At 50.1% G+C, this 17023-nt stretch overlaps 1 protein-coding gene across 1 annotated transcript; it reads left to right on the top strand.

The window, feature by feature from the left end:
* Positions 1–864: 864 nt before the first annotated feature.
* On the top strand, positions 865–17023 carry STMN3 (stathmin 3). Its single transcript, XM_069034408.1, has 5 exons — positions 865–1029; positions 10847–10942; positions 11291–11466; positions 11951–12142; positions 12633–17023. Exons 1-5 carry the CDS (start codon positions 1011–1013, stop codon positions 12690–12692), a joined length of 543 nt encoding a protein of 180 aa, XP_068890509.1. The 5' UTR covers positions 865–1010; the 3' UTR covers positions 12693–17023.

Genomic DNA, 17023 nt, shown 5'->3' with positions numbered 1-17023 from the left:
ATAGGCAGTGCCTGTGGCTTCTGCCCCTGAGCATGCCAGAGCACTGGCAGGTATTCCAACAACCTGTAGTTCCCTGCAGCAGCTGGAATTTGTTTGGGAGTGTCTGCATTGCAGCATGCTGGGAGATGTGTGGGTTTGGGAGGATTCCTTGCTCCCAAGTGTGTGTGTGATGCTCTAAAAGCACAGAAGCACTGGTCCCTTGCAATAGCCACAAATGGAAATGATAAAAATTACAGAAAGCAGACAAAAAATTATAAGAAAAGGGGTCCTGATGCCTGGGGTGGGGGAGAAGCCCAGAGAATTCTTACTGAAATCAAAAGGCTTCATTATGCTCTTTCTCCTCTACTTTTACGGCAGTTTCCTCCCCAAACCGCAGGTCCTTTAGTGCCTCAGTGTTGGTGTAAAAAAAAATCCCTAATCCCATGCCTAAAAACCTTTCTGGGATCCCTCCTCCTTTTGCTTTTTGCATAAAGCTGCTGCAAGGTTTGGGGTTTGGGTTTTACACCTCAGCCCAGTCAAGCCAGACCCCTGAGCCGGCCCTGCAGGTGAGGCTGCCTTGGAATGGATGGTTAAAAAAAAAACCCGAACAAAATCAATTATTTTGCTTAACTCTACTGTCAGCAAGGGAAAAAGCAGTTTAGCCCATCTCGAGCAGACAAGAAAGGGAGGAAGAGGAGGAAAAAATCCTCTTTTGCCAGCGCCCGGCTGGGTGTGTCTCGCCCCCCCCCACCGTGGGGCTGTGTTCCTGGCAGGCAGGCTTGCCTGGGAGGGATCTGCCGTCAAAGCCACCCAGGAAAGGAGGCCTGATACGCTCATTAATATTCCGAACTAGTGACCCTTCTTTTTCTTTCCACCCCTCGCCTTTCTCTGGGCGCTCCAGCCTCTCCCCGCCGCGGATGGCTGCAGCCCCCTCCAGCTGAGTCAGTCCTCCCTCCCCGCAGCATTGCAGCACCTCCGCAGCTCCTGCGCTCCTTCCTGCTCCTGCAGCACCGCTCTGCTCCCGCCGCAGCATGGCCAGCACCGTCTCAGGTAGGACTGCCGGCTTCTCGGGGGCTTGACATCAATGCACTTCTAAAACCATCAGGTTATATATATTTTTTTGAAAATCATTATTCTGAAGGTTTGGGTTGGTTTGTTTGTGGGTTTTTTTTTTTCCCCGTGGGTTTCGGGGGAGTTCTGTGCTGAGGAGGCAGCTGGTATGGCAGCATTGTTCCCCTTCCTCCCCCATACACACACCCCTCTGATGCAAGATAGCAGGTGGGATTTTTATTTTAATATGAATACACGTGTGATAAACTTGCCAATTTAAAGTATTGCTGCCATTTCATTGTGCCATTAGAAGATGCTGCTATGTGCCAATTAAATGTTATTTTTGTCACATCGTAGAGCTTTTTTTTTTTCCCTAAGAAAATAATTGCATGCTGTGCAGTTGGATGTAAGGAATTCAGAAATTACATTTTGTTTTGTGAAGATCATGTATTGCTTAAATGGGTAATGGAGAGGAAGACATGGGCAAGTCAGTAATGCCCTAGAAAATGCCCCAAAGCCAACCAGAAGAACCTGGATGGGGTTTTGTGTATTCTCAGGGCTTCCCAGCCCCAGATTTCTTGCAGAGCTCACATTTCTTGGTTAGAAGATGCTACAGGGGAGCGGTCCTCTGATGGCGTTGGGTGAAATGAGATGCTGCAAGGGAAGCCCTTCCTCCCTCCTGCAGCAGTGCCGGGAATCACAGCGCGGTTGCCCGGGAGCCTGGTGGGGTTTGGCTTCAGGATGGCAGCCCTAGGATGCTGTGCTGCTTCGGTCCAGCTTCCTAAAGACCTGTCTTGCCCCCTTTGACTGGGAAGGAGGGATTCAAGTGGCTGAAACTGGGAGCATGGGTCAAGGAGAAGAAAAGCTTGAAATGGTACAATGAACAGTGAGTGGGTTTAGAGGGTTTTTTCTTTTAGAAAACCAAGTTTTTTCTTGGGATGGCTCTGGATTCTGCATCCCACAAAGAGGGGCTTAGAAGGGGGAGGCGAGATCCTTGAGGGCTGAGCAGGAGCGACAGACAAAAAGGAAGAGCAGGCAGTGCTTTGTGCCCCCCAGGCAGGGAACCAACCCGCAGGAGACCCTGCAACACTTCTTGCTTCTTTCACCGCCCTTTGCCGAGGTTTCCTGCTGTGCATTTTCTATTCCTTACTCCTTTTAAAAGATCAGTAGAGGCAGGGGGAAGAAGGACAGAGAGATGGAGGGGTGTGTATGGGGGGTGGGGGGAGTGTAAGGGCGCAGCTGATCCTGAGTGGGCTTTGCATGCAATTAAAGATAAAAGGCAGCATTGTAAAAATGTGTTTGCGATAGAAAACCTCCAGCTATTGTGTATTGAGTATGCCTGTCTCAATGAACGTCTGCAGCAGTGCACTCTTGGGAGGTGCCACCCATCTCCTGCCTTCCCCACCGAGCAGGATTGGACCTCGTTTGCAGAGTGGGGGTGGGAGGAAAGGCTCAGACTTACCAGCCCTCCAAACCAAGGTTGCATCGAACTTGAGATGGACGAGGTGGTGGATGAAACACATGTAGGCAGAACATGCAATTTCCGCTTGGTGCATTCTCACCCTCCCAACCCACTGCATGCCCACAGCGTATTTCATCCTCCCAAAGACGCAGTTTTACTGTCAAAGAGACTTAAGATCATGAAGAAGCGTGAAATGGGGCTTCCTTGTGACTCAGATCAAGCAGAGAAGCGATTTCAAGGAGTAGGAAGTCATGGAAAGCAGTGCTGTGGCAGGAGGGAAGAGAATAGGGCGCTGTGTGCCAAGGGAGGGTCGGGGCTGAGCCTCGCCCAGCTGCCTTTGCAGGAGCAGCTCCCCATCTCCCCATCGCCTGTAGCACGTACAGCAGCAATGGAGAGTGGCCTGGAAAGGCAGGAGAAAAAGAATAAGGAGTCCTTCAATCAAGGAATGAGTCTTTTTGGCTTTCTTCATTTCCTTCTTTATCCTCAGCAAAAGCCGATCCGTGCTGAGGGGAGGGCAGCTGCAGTCGTCTGCGGCTGATGCCCGGGGGCTTATCCCCCTTGGGAAGATTTGCTTGGTTTGTTTAAACAAACAACCAAATCCTTGGGATGAAAAGAAACAGGGCTTGTTCCCCCGAGCCTGGCTGCCCTCTCTCTTTTCTCCCTGTCACCTCAGGCGTTTTCTCCCGGCCCCGGGGGCTGCTCCCGGTGCAGGAGCCGCGGGATGGGCGGCACATGCTCAGTGCCGGCTCAGCTGCGGTGCCGGCCCTGCTGCCGGGCAGCCCTTGCAGGGGCAGAGCCCTCGCACCTCCTCCCCGCAGCATCTGCACAAGGCTTTGTGCTTTTGTGCACCGCAGCCCGGGGGTCTGGCTGGGCTCTGCAGGGCTACGGAGCTCCCCCACCATTTGTAGCATCTAGGCTGAATAAAGAGACCTCAGATTATGAAATGATGCGGAAGGTGACATCCCCCCCCGGCTTTCTCCGACGCTGGCGTGTCTGAGAAGGTGGAGCCAAGAGGAAACACCAGGTTGTCATTCCTGGCCTCATGACTGGGCATGGTAAATGGACCTTGGCAGATCCCAAGGTTTTCCCGTCCTGCCATGAAATGTGAGAGTTGAGGGACTTCATATAGCTCTGGGTTATCCCCTGATCCCATTTCTGAGTGGTATTGAGGGACACTATATGGTGTTGCCCTGTCCTGACATTTCTACTGCCCAGGCTGGGGAGTCAGAGTCCCTTCTACCAAGCTCTCCATCTCTCTGTGTTCTCAAGAAATCACTATTGTCTTTTTCTTTGGCTGTTGAAGAGATCTATGTGGCCTTCAAAAATTATGGTTCTTTTATGAGGAATTCACTTTTACATGCCAAAAGAGCCTATTGTATTATTGTAGGCATTTATATAGATGTGTATTTTTTTTCACCAGTGTATCCAAACAAGGGATCTAAATAACTGGGAAATACTTGTTCTTTCTAAAATATAAATAATATCTTGTTTAATGGCATCATGTAGACTCTGGGAAGATGCTTCAGATATCTCAAAAGAGCCCTGTCTTGGAATCTGTCATTGTTGGTTCAGATCTGGTTTAGCAGATGAACACATTCTCCTTCTGGTGAGTAAAAGCTGAGATTTAGTGATCTGATGTGGCAACCAGAAGGCTGCAGATAAGCCCATTGTGACAGCAGTGTGGGCAGCAGGGGGGTGAATGGGGCTGATGATTCTTCATGGCAATCCTTGGAGGGACCTGAAGCTCACTCAGACTTCTATACCCCTAAATTAACTGGAAATAACATGCCTGGCTAATCCCTCCCAGTTGTCTTACTGATATGGGCTTTAGTCTTGCAGGTGTGAGTTATGTTTTAGAAATGAAAGTCTCCTCTCCAGAGGGGAGTTAAACCAATGAGCTGTGATTTAGAAATACAAGAGAGCCAAAGAGCAACCAAAGACCATGTGCATGTGCTGTGGTTCTTTGGCACCTTCCAAATGGTAAAGAGCTGCTCAGCACATTTCTGAGCAATCCTTTTATTCTTTCAAGGTACTTCTACATGATTATTGCCCTACTAGAGAATCCTATCCCCTCTAAATTGTTTATACGAATAATACCACTGTTTAATGGGCAAGTACAATAATCCTCAGTTAATGGAAAGGAAACCAAGATCCAAAGAGACCAAATGACTGTCTGTGGTCACAGAGCACATCTGTACCTGACACACCATGGCACTGGGCTCTTTCTTTGACTGTCTCATGAACTGTGACCTCACTGTGAGCTCCCCAGCTCTCTTGTAGCTCTTTGTCTCACCCAAACCTGACTGTCCAAACCTGTGTTTGCCCCAAATGCACACTCAGGGTCAGCTGCTTGCATTTGGTTCCTTCCTCTGCTTTATCAAGCAACCCCAGGCCATGCTTCTCTCCTTCCCAACAGTAACTCCCCCAGCCAGGCTCTGCTGCACAGCTTGGGCCCTTTTCTCTTGCTGAGTCCATACAAGAGGAGATTTCCCTGGTTATTTTCCTGGGAGCAGCCCACATGTTCCAGTGCTACAGCTCGAGTGCCTTGCTGATGCATTGGCTGTGCACAGCACGGGTTGCTGTGACATTCATGAGCTGCCAATAAAACCTGGGGGGAAAGAGCAGGGTGATTGGAAACTGTTCCTGGGCAGTAGCTCAGCAGATGTCTGACAGAAGGCAGAGCAAACCTCACATCTGCCTGTTCTCATGGATGGTTCCACATGAGCCCATGGTAACTTCTGGGCCTGGAGTCTCGGGGTGTCCCTCTACCATCAGTGGGGGGTACAGCTACGGAGCTGACAAAAAAACCCCAAACCCTCCCAAAAAAACCAATCAACCTGCCAACCAAAAACCAAACAAAAACCAGTGTTTTCTGGTTGTGTGAGATCTGCTACTGACCTGTTTGTAGACTCTGGAGAGCAAGAAGGTGGAAGTGCACTAGACTGAAGGTCTGGCTAATATTTTTATGGTATGAGCCATAGAAGGGGAGAATATCTAAAACCTGCTGTGCTCTCAAGGCTTATTGAGGACTCTGGTTGCTTTTGTTGCGTGTGTGGCATTGCAATCTGTGCTGGAGGTCTCAGTTCTCTGTCTCTCTGGCTTCTCTACCTTCTGTTTAAGCTTTGGCTTCATTTATAGTTGGCCTGTTCCCATTTTTTCATGAGATAATACTCATTATGGAAGCAATCCTTACTTCTCCAAAGTTATCTTCACAAACCAAATTATTTTCTTGTAACAACCTTCCTCTGACCTTGCTATCAGACAGAGCACATCCAGTCTCATCCATTTAAGTTTCACATAAATTAGCCTTGCTCTGCCTCTGGTTCACTGTGACTGATGCTGTGTTGGTGTTGTGCCGAGATGGCCTCGCTCTGTTTTTCTGGATGCCGTTAAATACCATCCCAGAACCTGGCTGCAGTTTAGCTTTATGTATTTAGGAAGCAGAGAACAAAACTTTTTAATGAATAATAAGTGTTAAGCCCCACCATCCAGGCACATCATGAGGAGGAAAATGGATCCCATTGCTCCTGCACCACACCATTCCCAGCTGTTCCTCCATCTCTGGCACCACAAGCACTCGGGGAGCAGCTGGATAATGTCTCCGGGGGTTGACTTGGAGATAAACACTTTACGTGGATCGATGGTGTGCACAGCACTGAGGCAAAGCGGTGGGGATATGGAAATGCAGGATGTTGCCTACAGCACTAGAGGGAGCACAGGAAAGGAGTTGCTGGAGAGAGCTGGGAGCGCCCTGAGCCTCCTGGTGCCTTGGTGAAGACTCAGGGCATCTCCCTTCTTCTCTTTGAAACAGGGAGAAAGTGATTTTTCCCAGGCAGTATGTTCTATTGCAAAATAATAATAATAATAATAATAATAATAATAATAATAATAATAATAATAATAATAATAATAATAACAATAATAACAACAACAACAACAACAACAATAACAATACGCATGGAAAATTTAGATGAAAAATTTTAATGAAGCTTGATTGGCTCATGGGGTGTGGGGTGGAATACAACCAAACCAGAATCAGCCTGTGCTGATTGCAGGGCATAAATGCTCAGAAATGTTGAGGAGCTGACTGCACCTTTATGGATTTTAGCTTAATCACTTCGCAGAGATCTCTAAAGCTAAGAAAATGCAAGTTCACTCCACTTTACAGGCTGGGACAATGATACATTTTTTTGTGTCTTTTACAGTTTATTCACTTCTTGGTTTACACAACTCAGTTATTTTCAGTGTTTCACCCCAGTTCTAATAGGACAGCAGTGAAATGTTATGACACAGGGATGAAGACCGTACCAGAGTGAATGAATTTGCTGTTGATGCTTCTATTGCAGTGTTTGCCTAAAAAAGAGAAGTAAAATGTCAGTAATTTATACCTGAGTGAGCAGCCTGTCCTAATCCTCTTCCCACCAACGAGGCAGAGCTCTTGCTGCACCTCTGAGACTGAAGCAATGCTTTGGTATCCAGTCTCTGAGGACCTGAGCCAGATTAATTTATACAGAAATGAAATATTTGCTCAGTGCAAGCTCAATTTATTTTTACAAAGTTAACAGAAGCAAAAATGCTAATAGATGCTCAAGTAAAAAGTTCAGCACTCCCTGTCTAATTGTTCTAAAAATATGTACATTTGTACACTAGATCCAGCCTTTCTGGGCAGGAACTCCTTGGCCAAGTCATATTCTGGCCAACCACTCATCCTTTCCTGCTTCAAGGGTTTTGTCCACTGGCATAAATATATCCTCAAAACCTTAAATCTATTGCAAATGAGAGTGCAAATAGTTCTGAAACAATTTTTACTCCTGAGGCTGGCAATCTTTTACCCCTGAGTTTTACGCAGCTGTGCTTGAGACAAAGTCTTGCTTCGAGAGATCTCGGGTTTGCTCTTCACTGACACGGGTTCCTAAAGAGCGACCCAGAGGTTATGGGTCTTTCTTTTAGTTACCGAATCAGAGGATGTACCTCTCCTCACAGGATGTCTTTTCTTGACTTAGCCTGATAAAACAATTATTTGTCACGAAATGTGTCATGAGCACAAGGCCATCACTGTGATGCTTCTGTGTCCTGCAGGTGTAGCTGGTGGCTCTGGAGCACAGGTGTGGGGATTTCAGGGATCAGTTTAGTCCTCAGGTCATGGATCAGGGGCTCCTCAGGACATGAATGACATTGGGGGGCTGGAGTGGGTTCAGAGAAGGGAACAGAGCTGGGGAAGGGTCTGGACCACCAGGAGCACCTGGGGGAGCTGGGGAGGGCTCAGCCTGGAGAAAAGGAGGTTCAGGGGGGACCTTCTCACTCTCTACAACTCCCTGACAGGAGGGGGGAGACAGGTGGGGCTCAGCCTCTTCTCTCAATTAACAAGTGACAGGACAAGAGGACGTGGCTCAAGTTGCACCAGGGGAGGTTTAGATTGGACATTAAAGAAAATGTTTTCACTGAAATGGCTGTCAAGCCTGGCACGGGCTGCCCAAGGAACAGGTGGAGTCACCATCCCTGGATGGATTTAAAAGCCATATAGATGGACACCTGGGGACCTGCTTTAGTGGTGGGCTTGGCTGTGCTGGGGGAACACTTGGACCTGATGATCTTGGAGAGCTTTTCCGAGCCGAACAAATCTGTGACGATTCTGTGCTCCTATGATTCTATAGTTTCTTCAGGAGTCAATCCTTGCCCTTCCTCATGCCCGGCCCCCGCGGCGGTGCTGAAGGGACAGCTGCCGGCCGGGGTCCGGCGGAGGTGACGGTCCTGAAGGGACAGCTCCGGGCGGGGAGCGGAGCACCGGCAGCTCCCGGGGTCCCGGGGGACTCGCTCCGTGCCCCCTTCCCGCTGCTTCCCCCGCTCCCGCCCGGCAGTGGGGGCTGCTCGGGGCCCTTCGGGACCGTCCCCCGCCGGTCCCCGGGGCCGCCGCAGCTCCAGCCCCGCTCGCCGGCCCCGTGTGCCGCTAATTGCATCTGACGGCTGGCGCCGGGGTGCAGCTGCAGGCTCCGGGGCGGGGGAAGGACGCAGAGCGCTTCCAGCGCTCACCACAGCCCTGCCGCAGCACAGGGCCTTTTGTCCTCTTGCTCCTCTTCATTTTAATTGGCAGAGAGGGACGGTCAGCTTGCTCTGCAGGAGGGAAAGCAGGACAGGGGAGATCCCGATGGAATGGGGGCAGCTGTGAAATCCCCACAGCAAACCTCCTGAAAGGCAGGGAATGCAGCATGGAATCATCTGCACACAGCGCCAGTACTGAAGCTCAAGTCACGGAATACAAAGCCCTGTGCTCTGTAACAAGTGCTGTCAGACAATTAAATTGAATTAAATGGCGGGGTCAGGGGTGTGGCACATCTGCCTCATGCCTTGGTTTCACCCAGGACCAGACATAATGGTGGAGCAACGACCTTGTTGACTGGTTTGTTTGTATTAAACGATAATGTCTAAATGATAATAAATGATAATGTCTCTCATCTATTCCCAGGGACCGTCTTCAGGGTTCTTGGCAGCACATTAGGAGATGCATTAGCTTACTGCTCCATGCAATGACTTTGGGCCTCTCAGAGGCTCTCCAGAGGTTTTTTTCATTTAGAACAGAATCAAAGATGTCTGGATGCCATTGCTGGTGTAAACTGTTCTATATTTGGGTTACATTTAACAGCAGGACTGGGCAGGAGGTTCAAATCAGAATGGGGAGCAAGCTAAAAAAGTGTTCACTCAAGATCTGAGCTTCAGGGGTGGTGGTTTATCAATAGAAGGGTGTTAATTAGAGTGAAGTTCTGCACCTAGGAGGAAAAATAAGTGCAAGCAGGGCGCAGGCGTAGGTTTTCCCACTCAATTAGCTGTGGGAAGGCAAGGAGAATACCTGAAAGATGTTCCTAAGAGCATGTGGTACACAGGATATTACTTTTTTCAGAATTGTTCTGTGTCTAATGCCTCCTCAGATCACAGAGTCCTGAGGATTTCCCTGTCCTGGCCCAGGGGAGGCTCTTGCTCTGAAGGTGGCATTGGCAGCTGCAGAGTTGCAGCTGTTGCCTCTGGCTGGAGCACAAAATGAGCTCAGTACAGAGGGGACAAACCAAGGCCAGAAGCACCAGGATGTGTGGGAAATCCAGAGGCAGAGCCAGGGCAGGACAGCAGGATGCCTGTGCCTGTGGCAGAGGCAGGAGGAAGGGCAGCACAAGGACGCTTGGGATGGGTTTGGCAGGACATGCAGCCATGAAGACTCTGTCCCCACGAGCCTGGGTGTCCCCCAAGGAGCCAGCCCAGGACAGAGCCTCACAAGACCCAGGAGGCAGCAGCACCCACTGTGCAGCCCCAGCTGCTGACCTGCCACATAGGAGTGATGCTGTGAGGGTTTCACTGATGTGATAAAGAATGTGACAGCCTGACAGAGCACCTCACTGACTTCAGCTCCTTCTATTCTGAGGTTCTTTGTCAAGAGTGTGCAAACAGTTCACTGTCTTAAATGTGCTGAACTCCAAAAATTGAAGGTGAAGATTGTCCCAGAAGCAGATTGCTGCAATCTGTGTTGGAGCAGCACTTGTGATCACCGAGGATGCTGTGGTGCATCCTCCAGTCACAGGAACAATGAGCAAACTGGAAGGGTCACAGCAGCAGAGCTCGAAGGGATTGTGTGTTTCCTGTCCTTTGCAGAAGAATTGTTACTGTGGTCACAGACTGTACCAACCTCTGCCTGTGTGGGCTAAGGTGGTGGCAGAATCCACTCTCACCTCCCCTGATCTGCTGCTGCAGGGCAGGAGGTTCCTTGTGAAGTTGGGGTCCAGCTCTTCCCCTGGTAGCAGAGCTCCTGAACAGTTTCATCACTCAAATGCCCCTTTTTTCTCCACATTGCTGATCTGCTCTTTCCTCTTCACCCTTACCTCAGAAATGCTGAATTGTGAAATATTCCCAACTCGCCAGGGCTTGAGCAAGGTTTCCAGGTGTCAGTGGGCATCATTTATCTCAGAGACTGGAAATTGCACTTCCAGCGGAGCAAGGGTGTGAGCAGCTGTCCCAACATGTTTAGCTAAACAGGCTGCAGCATCCCAGCTCCTTTGGAGGGAAAATCTTGCACAGAAACTTTTACCTCTAGTTGTGTTAAATCCCTACTGTGTGTGCTCCCAAGACATTTGCCACACTGGCAGCTAATTTAGGCTGCTCCAGATCAGACGCTCCTTGGGGACCTTTTGGCAAGCTATGGCAGCATGGGAACATCTCCATAGAGTCTGGTAGCTGCAAACGGGACTTCCTGGCAGCATGGAAAAGCCTCCACAGAGTCTGATAGCTGCAAATGTGATACTTGCTTAATTTCTCCACAAAAAAGAGATGCTGTTGCCATTTGAATCTCTCTCATTACTATTTCATATTTTTCAGCCTACAAGGAGAAAATGAAGGAGCTGTCTCTGCTCTCCCTCATCTGCTCCTGTTTCCACACCCAACCCCATCCCAACACCATCTACCAGTATGGAGGTAGGTAACCTGCTCCCACAGGAGCTCCAGCAGGGTTTGGATTATTCTCCCATAGGCAACATGGGAGCTTGCCAGAGTCAGAGTCTCTCTGCTTCATGCTGGGGTGACATACAAGGTATTAACAGCAATGTGACCTTTCTGTAATTATGCCATGACTTTAAATTAATTGCATTTGCATGGGGGGATGAAGGTGATCACTAATCAAGAAAATCTGGAGATAAAACATAATCACCCAGGTCAGGACATGGGAAAATCTTAATTCCTGTATGAGGAGCTTGATAACCTCAGGTGAACACTCTCCTGAGAGGCAAAGGTTCACAGGATCACTGTTTTTTTTCCCCCACAAAGATATGGAGGTGAAGCAGCTGGATAAGAGGGCATCAGGCCAGAGCTTCGAAGTGATCCTGAAGTCCCCTTCAGATTTATCTCCTGAGAGCCCAATCCTTTCCTCCCCTCCCAAGAAGAAGGATCTGTCCCTGGAGGAGCTCCAGAGGAGGCTGGAGGCTGCAGAAGAGAGGAGGAAGGTAAGGAGATGTCCTGTAAAAGGAGTGACTTTTCTGGTACTGATTGCACCTAACCCTAAAACTCAGCAGGCGTAATCTAAAACAGCTAGGAAGAGCGTTCTGACACTTGTAATTCCACTGTAAATTGTCAGGTGAGACATAGGAATCATGAAATGAGGTTCTGCAGCCCGAGTTAGGCAGGGAATTCAATTCAACTCCACCATCATCATTGTGTAGATATGGCACTTGGGGACATGGGTTAATGGTGGGCTGGCCAGTGCTGGGGGAACTGTTGGGCTCAATGATCTCAGAGGGCTTTTCCAACCTAAATGTTTCTATGATAGCAGGTAAAAGGTGTCAAAAGTATCTTCCAAGCAAGAATATTTTGTTATGGGGTGGAAGGGGGTGGCAGAGTGGTTTGAGCAGAGGAGAGAGTCAGAAAGCCTCTCTGGGGAGATGAAGTCTGGAAGAGCCTCTCCAGTGGCCTCACCCCCTCCCCCGGCAGACCCAGGAGGCGCAGGTGCTGAAGCAGCTGGCAGAGAAGCGGGAACACGAGCGGGAGGTGCTGCACAAGGCGCTGGAGGAGAACAACAACTTCAGCCGCCTGGCCGAGGAGAAGCTCAACTACAAGATGGAGCTGAGCAGGGAGATCCGTGAGGCACATCTCGCTGCCTTGAGGGAGCGGCTCCGCGAGAAGGCAAGTGTGACCCCCGGGACAGGGCTGGGGGCTGGGGGTGCTGATCCTCCTGGAAAAATGGGGTCTGGTCCCAGTGTGATGAGTGCAAGGGACAGGGCATTTTCTTGGTGGTGGCTGCTGAGGAGAAGCTCTGCTCCATAGTAGAGTGAGGAGGGGGGTTGTGGCCTTCAAGGTCAGTAGAGAACATAGCCTGGATAATCTTGACAAGTGCAAGTCCAAAGCCACAGGATCAGGCCCACCATGGGCTGTGTGGCCTGAAGGGTTTTGCAGGAGAGAGGAGCCAGGAGTGCGTTCACTGGAGGTTCCATCTCCTCCAGGCTCCCACAGATGATCCTTCACTCCTCGCAGGTGTAACCCCCTGCCCTCAGAGTGTGTTGGATGGGAAACTGGTCTCTTTTTTTATGTCTGATGCAAATCCTGTGTGCAGGAGGAAAATATTGATCACAGAGCAGGGCGTGTTAGCCTGGTGTCATCTCTCCCATCTTTGCAGGAACTGCACGCAGCCGAAGTCCGCAGGAACAAGGAACAGCGGGAGGAGATCTCTGGATAAAGGGCTTTTCTACACATCTAGCACCTGATTCCTGTTAACAAACCAACCAATCGACCAACCAACACATTTTATTTTATTTGTCTAGATGTGACAGTCGGTCCTCCATTCCCCCTCCCCGGTGTTTGTCCCCAGCTACACGCTTCTCTCTGCATCCCTAATCGTCAGTGCTTGTGGGGATTCACAGATCATAGGGACCTCTAAGCAGAATAGCAACTAGTTCACATCAAATAGAGAATCAAATCAGTTGATCAGTCAATCAAACAGCTTCTTTGGAAGGTTTTGTCCTTTTTTTAAAAAAAAATATTTCTTAAACTCATGTAAAAAAAAACAAACAAAGATATTAATAAATTCAACCAGCAGTGTCACAAAGATACGGATTTCTTATCTGGGGCTTTTCCTCCTCTTGGTGTTTGCTCTGAGCCAAATATCAGTTTCAGAAAAATGGGAAGTAAGTGATAATTACTGTGTGTGAAGTAAAATAGGGAGCAGCCCCCTGTTTGCCCGTGGTAGGAGAGAGGAAGGAGAGGGATGGATGGATGGCTCAGGAGCCGCAGTGTGCAGATCCCCCATCTCTTGGCTGCCTCCAGAGCCAGCCCAGGCAGGCAGTGACCCACAGTCCTCATCTTTGGGTGATTTTTGAGAGCCCGTGTGGAAGCAGCTGAGGGGCTCCACCCAAAGCTTGGTGCCAGGTGCCACAATACAGCAAGTCCCTGTCACAGTGGGCACTGCCTGATGCCCTGGTTGGCCACTGAGCTGCCCTCTCCCTGGCTGAGTGGGGACTGAGGTCTTGGCCGCTCTTCCTGGGAGAGCCATGGGTGGTGATTGCCCTGGTGGGAGCCCTGGGAGAGGACCCTCAGTCTTTTGTGGGCTCCCCAGTGCTCCCACAACACAGGATTCCACTCGGTTAGGAAAGCAAATCCAACAGAGACGGGGCGTGGTTGTGAAACAGCCTTTTAGTGAACAGAATAATCCTTCCCTCTTTCCAGAGATGGATGTGGCTCTTTGGGGCTATCACAGGGCAGATTGCTGGAGACCAAATCCCAGGGCTCTTTGCTGATCTCCACAGAATTCCCAGCTGGATGTGGGAGGGATCCTTCCATGCCCATGGCTTCATGTCAGGGGACTCTGCTCCTAAAAGGAAGGGCTACCTTACTCCCAAACCCCTCCTCCTGGGCTGCAGGGAGGACAGGGCTGTTAGAAAGCTCCTGTGCTGTCAGTGACAAAAGAAAATTAGATTTAGGGCAAAGAAGGAAACTGAGGGTTGAATTTCTTAACAGTAGCTAATGATCAGTGAATAGTAGCAGCTGTCTTAGATAAGCATCTGTATAGAGCGCGGCATCACCGTCAGCATCACCTCATCCATATAGTGGCGAGAAATTTTAAAAAGTTTAAAAAAAAATATAAAAAGTACTTTAAATGAAATGTTTGTGTGTAAGAAATGGTTGAAACCGTCAAATGTCTGTGTCCCGCGTTGGTGGGATCTGAGAAGGTATCTGCGAGATATTAACCCTGTCCTACTCTCTGTGGTGCTGAGTGTTTGCTTGGTGTGTAATTCTGACCTGGAGCTTGTTGTAAATACTGTTTTTAGTACTATGATTATTATGATTATTATTATCAGAAATGTTGTACTCATGAGCAAGAGTTGAAAACAAGAGAAATGGCCATTCTCACTCTCTCCTGGGGGCTCAGAAGGAGTCGGAGGCTGGGCCAGGCGAAGGCAGGGTGCCAGTGGGATGCTGGACAGAGAGCAGCTGGAAAATGATGGAATTGGGAGCTGGAGGCAGCCGAGTCCTGCAGGCAGGGCGGTGAGAGCGGGGACGGCTGCTCCTCATGCTGGGAGGAGAAGGAAGGGCTGAGAGGAAGAGTAGAGGTGATGCTTCAATTCTAGCACATATAATTAGTGTTGATCCAAACCTCCCAGTGTGGAGGTTCTAGGTGGTTCCCTGCAACCCTGCTGAAGCTGCAGGATCTGTCAGGTTTAGCATGTGCTGGAAGAGAGCTGGTCAGTAACAGGTTGTGCCAGTCAGAGCCGTCCTCCCAAACAGCTCCTGAGTCTCCAGGCTCAATTCCTGCCTGGATCTTCCCTCTCGGTCCCTTGTGCTGCCCCACGCCCCTCTCCTCCCCCTCCCTGGAGCCCAGATGGGTCTCAAGTTGGGACTTATTCTTGCAATAGCTTTTCCTGGCAAAAATTCCCATGGCAAGTGCTGAATGGCCTGGCAGATGGTGCTTGTGCAGGTGTGAGCACTGGGAAACGAATTTTTCTCCTCTCCCTCAGGCTGGTGCAGTGAGGGGAAGTGGATATGGCTGGAAAATGTGTTACTGCAGGATAAGCTCCTGCACCAGAGGAGCAGGGACATGCACATTGGTAATGTCAGGTAGCTGCTGCAGAGACACGTTGTGCCAAGGAAACAGCCTCACCTGTGGGGCCAGAGGCTTTACGTGTCGCAGAGCCATGTTTGCCTGGTGCAGATGGATGGAGTAGGGGTGTTCAGGAGCTTGTCCAGTGCCATGGGGCACTATCAGGGAAATGTGTGACTGCTTTGGCTGCGTGGTGTTGGCTGGATGAGGAGTGTCCACCCACTGCTCCAAACCCATCGTGGCCAGGAGCTCATGCAGCACTGTGCCCAACCTCCAGCATGTGGCACGAGCCAGGATCACGGTTACTCCATGCCTTTCCATATCCCTTCATGCTATTGGCTGTGTGCAGCTGCATACTTCATGCCTCAATTGAGACTAATTAAGTATCCTCATTAACATCCTTACTGCCCCAGCCTATGTCATTCCTGGAGCATTCCTACGTACTGTGGTTGTGGACACGGCAGGCAAAACCCCACAGTTCTTGGGGTCACCTTCCTTGTGGTGGGGCTTGATGTCTCCACTGATTCCTGAAGGTGTTTATGAATCGAGTTCTGAACCGACAGTTTTCAGCCCCATTTTTGCAGCAACATAAGGACATGGGAATGTGCCTTGTAGGGGGAGCATCCTCAGGGCACCCACGGTGTCCCTGCCTGGACCTCGAGTGTGGCAGCGGTGTGAGGGAGGAAAGTCAGGAGGGTGACATCATTTTGTGCATGCACAGGCCTTCCAAGAGCCCTTCTGGAGAAGAGCCTCAGATTCGGGCAAGACTGAGGAGCTGAAGCTAAATGAGCTCCCAGCTGGCACCAACAGCCAGGCGATGGGTGAAGCTGTAGGAAGCTGGGACAACCGGCCTCACAGCCCAAATTACAGCTCTGTGCCTGCATTATCCTGTATGGCAGAGCTCAGCTCTATCTGTAAATAGGCACTTCCAAGGATGCTGGCCCCTCTGACTGCTTCTGGACTGAGCCTTATCTTATTATTTTGGAGTCATTAAAAAATCTTGCTCTAACCCAGTTGTGGGGTTGTTTTTGAGTTGACCTTCCAGGGCCGGTGGGAGTTGACGATTGCATGCATCCTACCTCGGGGGTAGGTCAGTATTGCTGCTCCCTTTCAAATGTAAACTTCAGCTTGCTTGCTTTAGCTTAGCCCAGCGTGACTCTCTGGCCCTGGCTCTGCAATCCTGTCTCATGGGGTTCGTTATATCCCTCCCATGGCATTCCTGTCCTCCTCGCAGTGGCTGTGCACCCGGCTGTGCACACGCGCACAGAAACGCATCCGTGGAAATGATATATGCACATACACTCTGATACCACTTGAAATGAGTCAGGGAATGGCTGTTTACGGTGCTAGAGATTTCTTACTCCCCATGCTAGGGACGAGATGACATAGTAAGACCAATAAACTCCACCTTTGTAGTCAGTTGTCTTTAAGTAAAGCAGCAGAGGCGCACTGGCCCACGCCTATGTGTGGGTGCTCCCTGGTCCCCAGGGTGCAGGGGACAGCTGGGCATCCTTGCCCCGGCATCTCCTCTGCCTCAGTTTCCCACACCCTTTGACAAGGGGACACAGACGCTCCCTCCCCACGGGGACCACGGGAGAGCTGATGCCTCCACGTCTCTAAAGTGCTCTGAAATGGAAAGTACCAAAGTACAGAGTTGGGATACGCAGCTGTGTGCCCCGGGAGGAACACCCTGGCCCATGGCTGCAGGAGAGGGTTGGAAGATGACTGTGTGGGCACAGGGCTGAGCTGTCACCCCAGGGCTCAGCACCCCGGCTGTCCTCTGGGCAGGATGTGCTCCTCCTGCCACAGCCGGGGTCACCGTCCCCTGTGCCGGGTGGGGAGCTGGCACAGAGTCATGGAAAGACTTTCCATCCCTAACAGAGCCTTGTCTGGTTCCCTTCGGTCTGCCACGTGCATTTCATTGTCAACTTGAGGTTGTTGTTGTGCAAAAGAAGTGATTATGAAAAAAAATA

Source organism: Aphelocoma coerulescens, chromosome 20 (genome assembly GCF_041296385.1).
Source record: "Aphelocoma coerulescens isolate FSJ_1873_10779 chromosome 20, UR_Acoe_1.0, whole genome shotgun sequence".
Lineage (NCBI taxonomy): Eukaryota > Metazoa > Chordata > Aves > Passeriformes > Corvidae > Aphelocoma > Aphelocoma coerulescens.
This window is presented reverse-complemented; position numbering and strand designations above follow the sequence as displayed.

Excerpts from the sequence above, each read along its gene's own strand:
- STMN3 (XM_069034408.1), top strand. Across the intron at positions 11,467-11,950 it reads CTGCAGAAGAGAGGAGGAAG|ACCCAGGAGGCGCAGGTGCT; the intron begins GTAAGGAGATGT and ends CTCCCCCGGCAG. Across the intron at positions 12,143-12,632 it reads GGGAGCGGCTCCGCGAGAAG|GAACTGCACGCAGCCGAAGT; the intron begins GCAAGTGTGACC and ends CCATCTTTGCAG.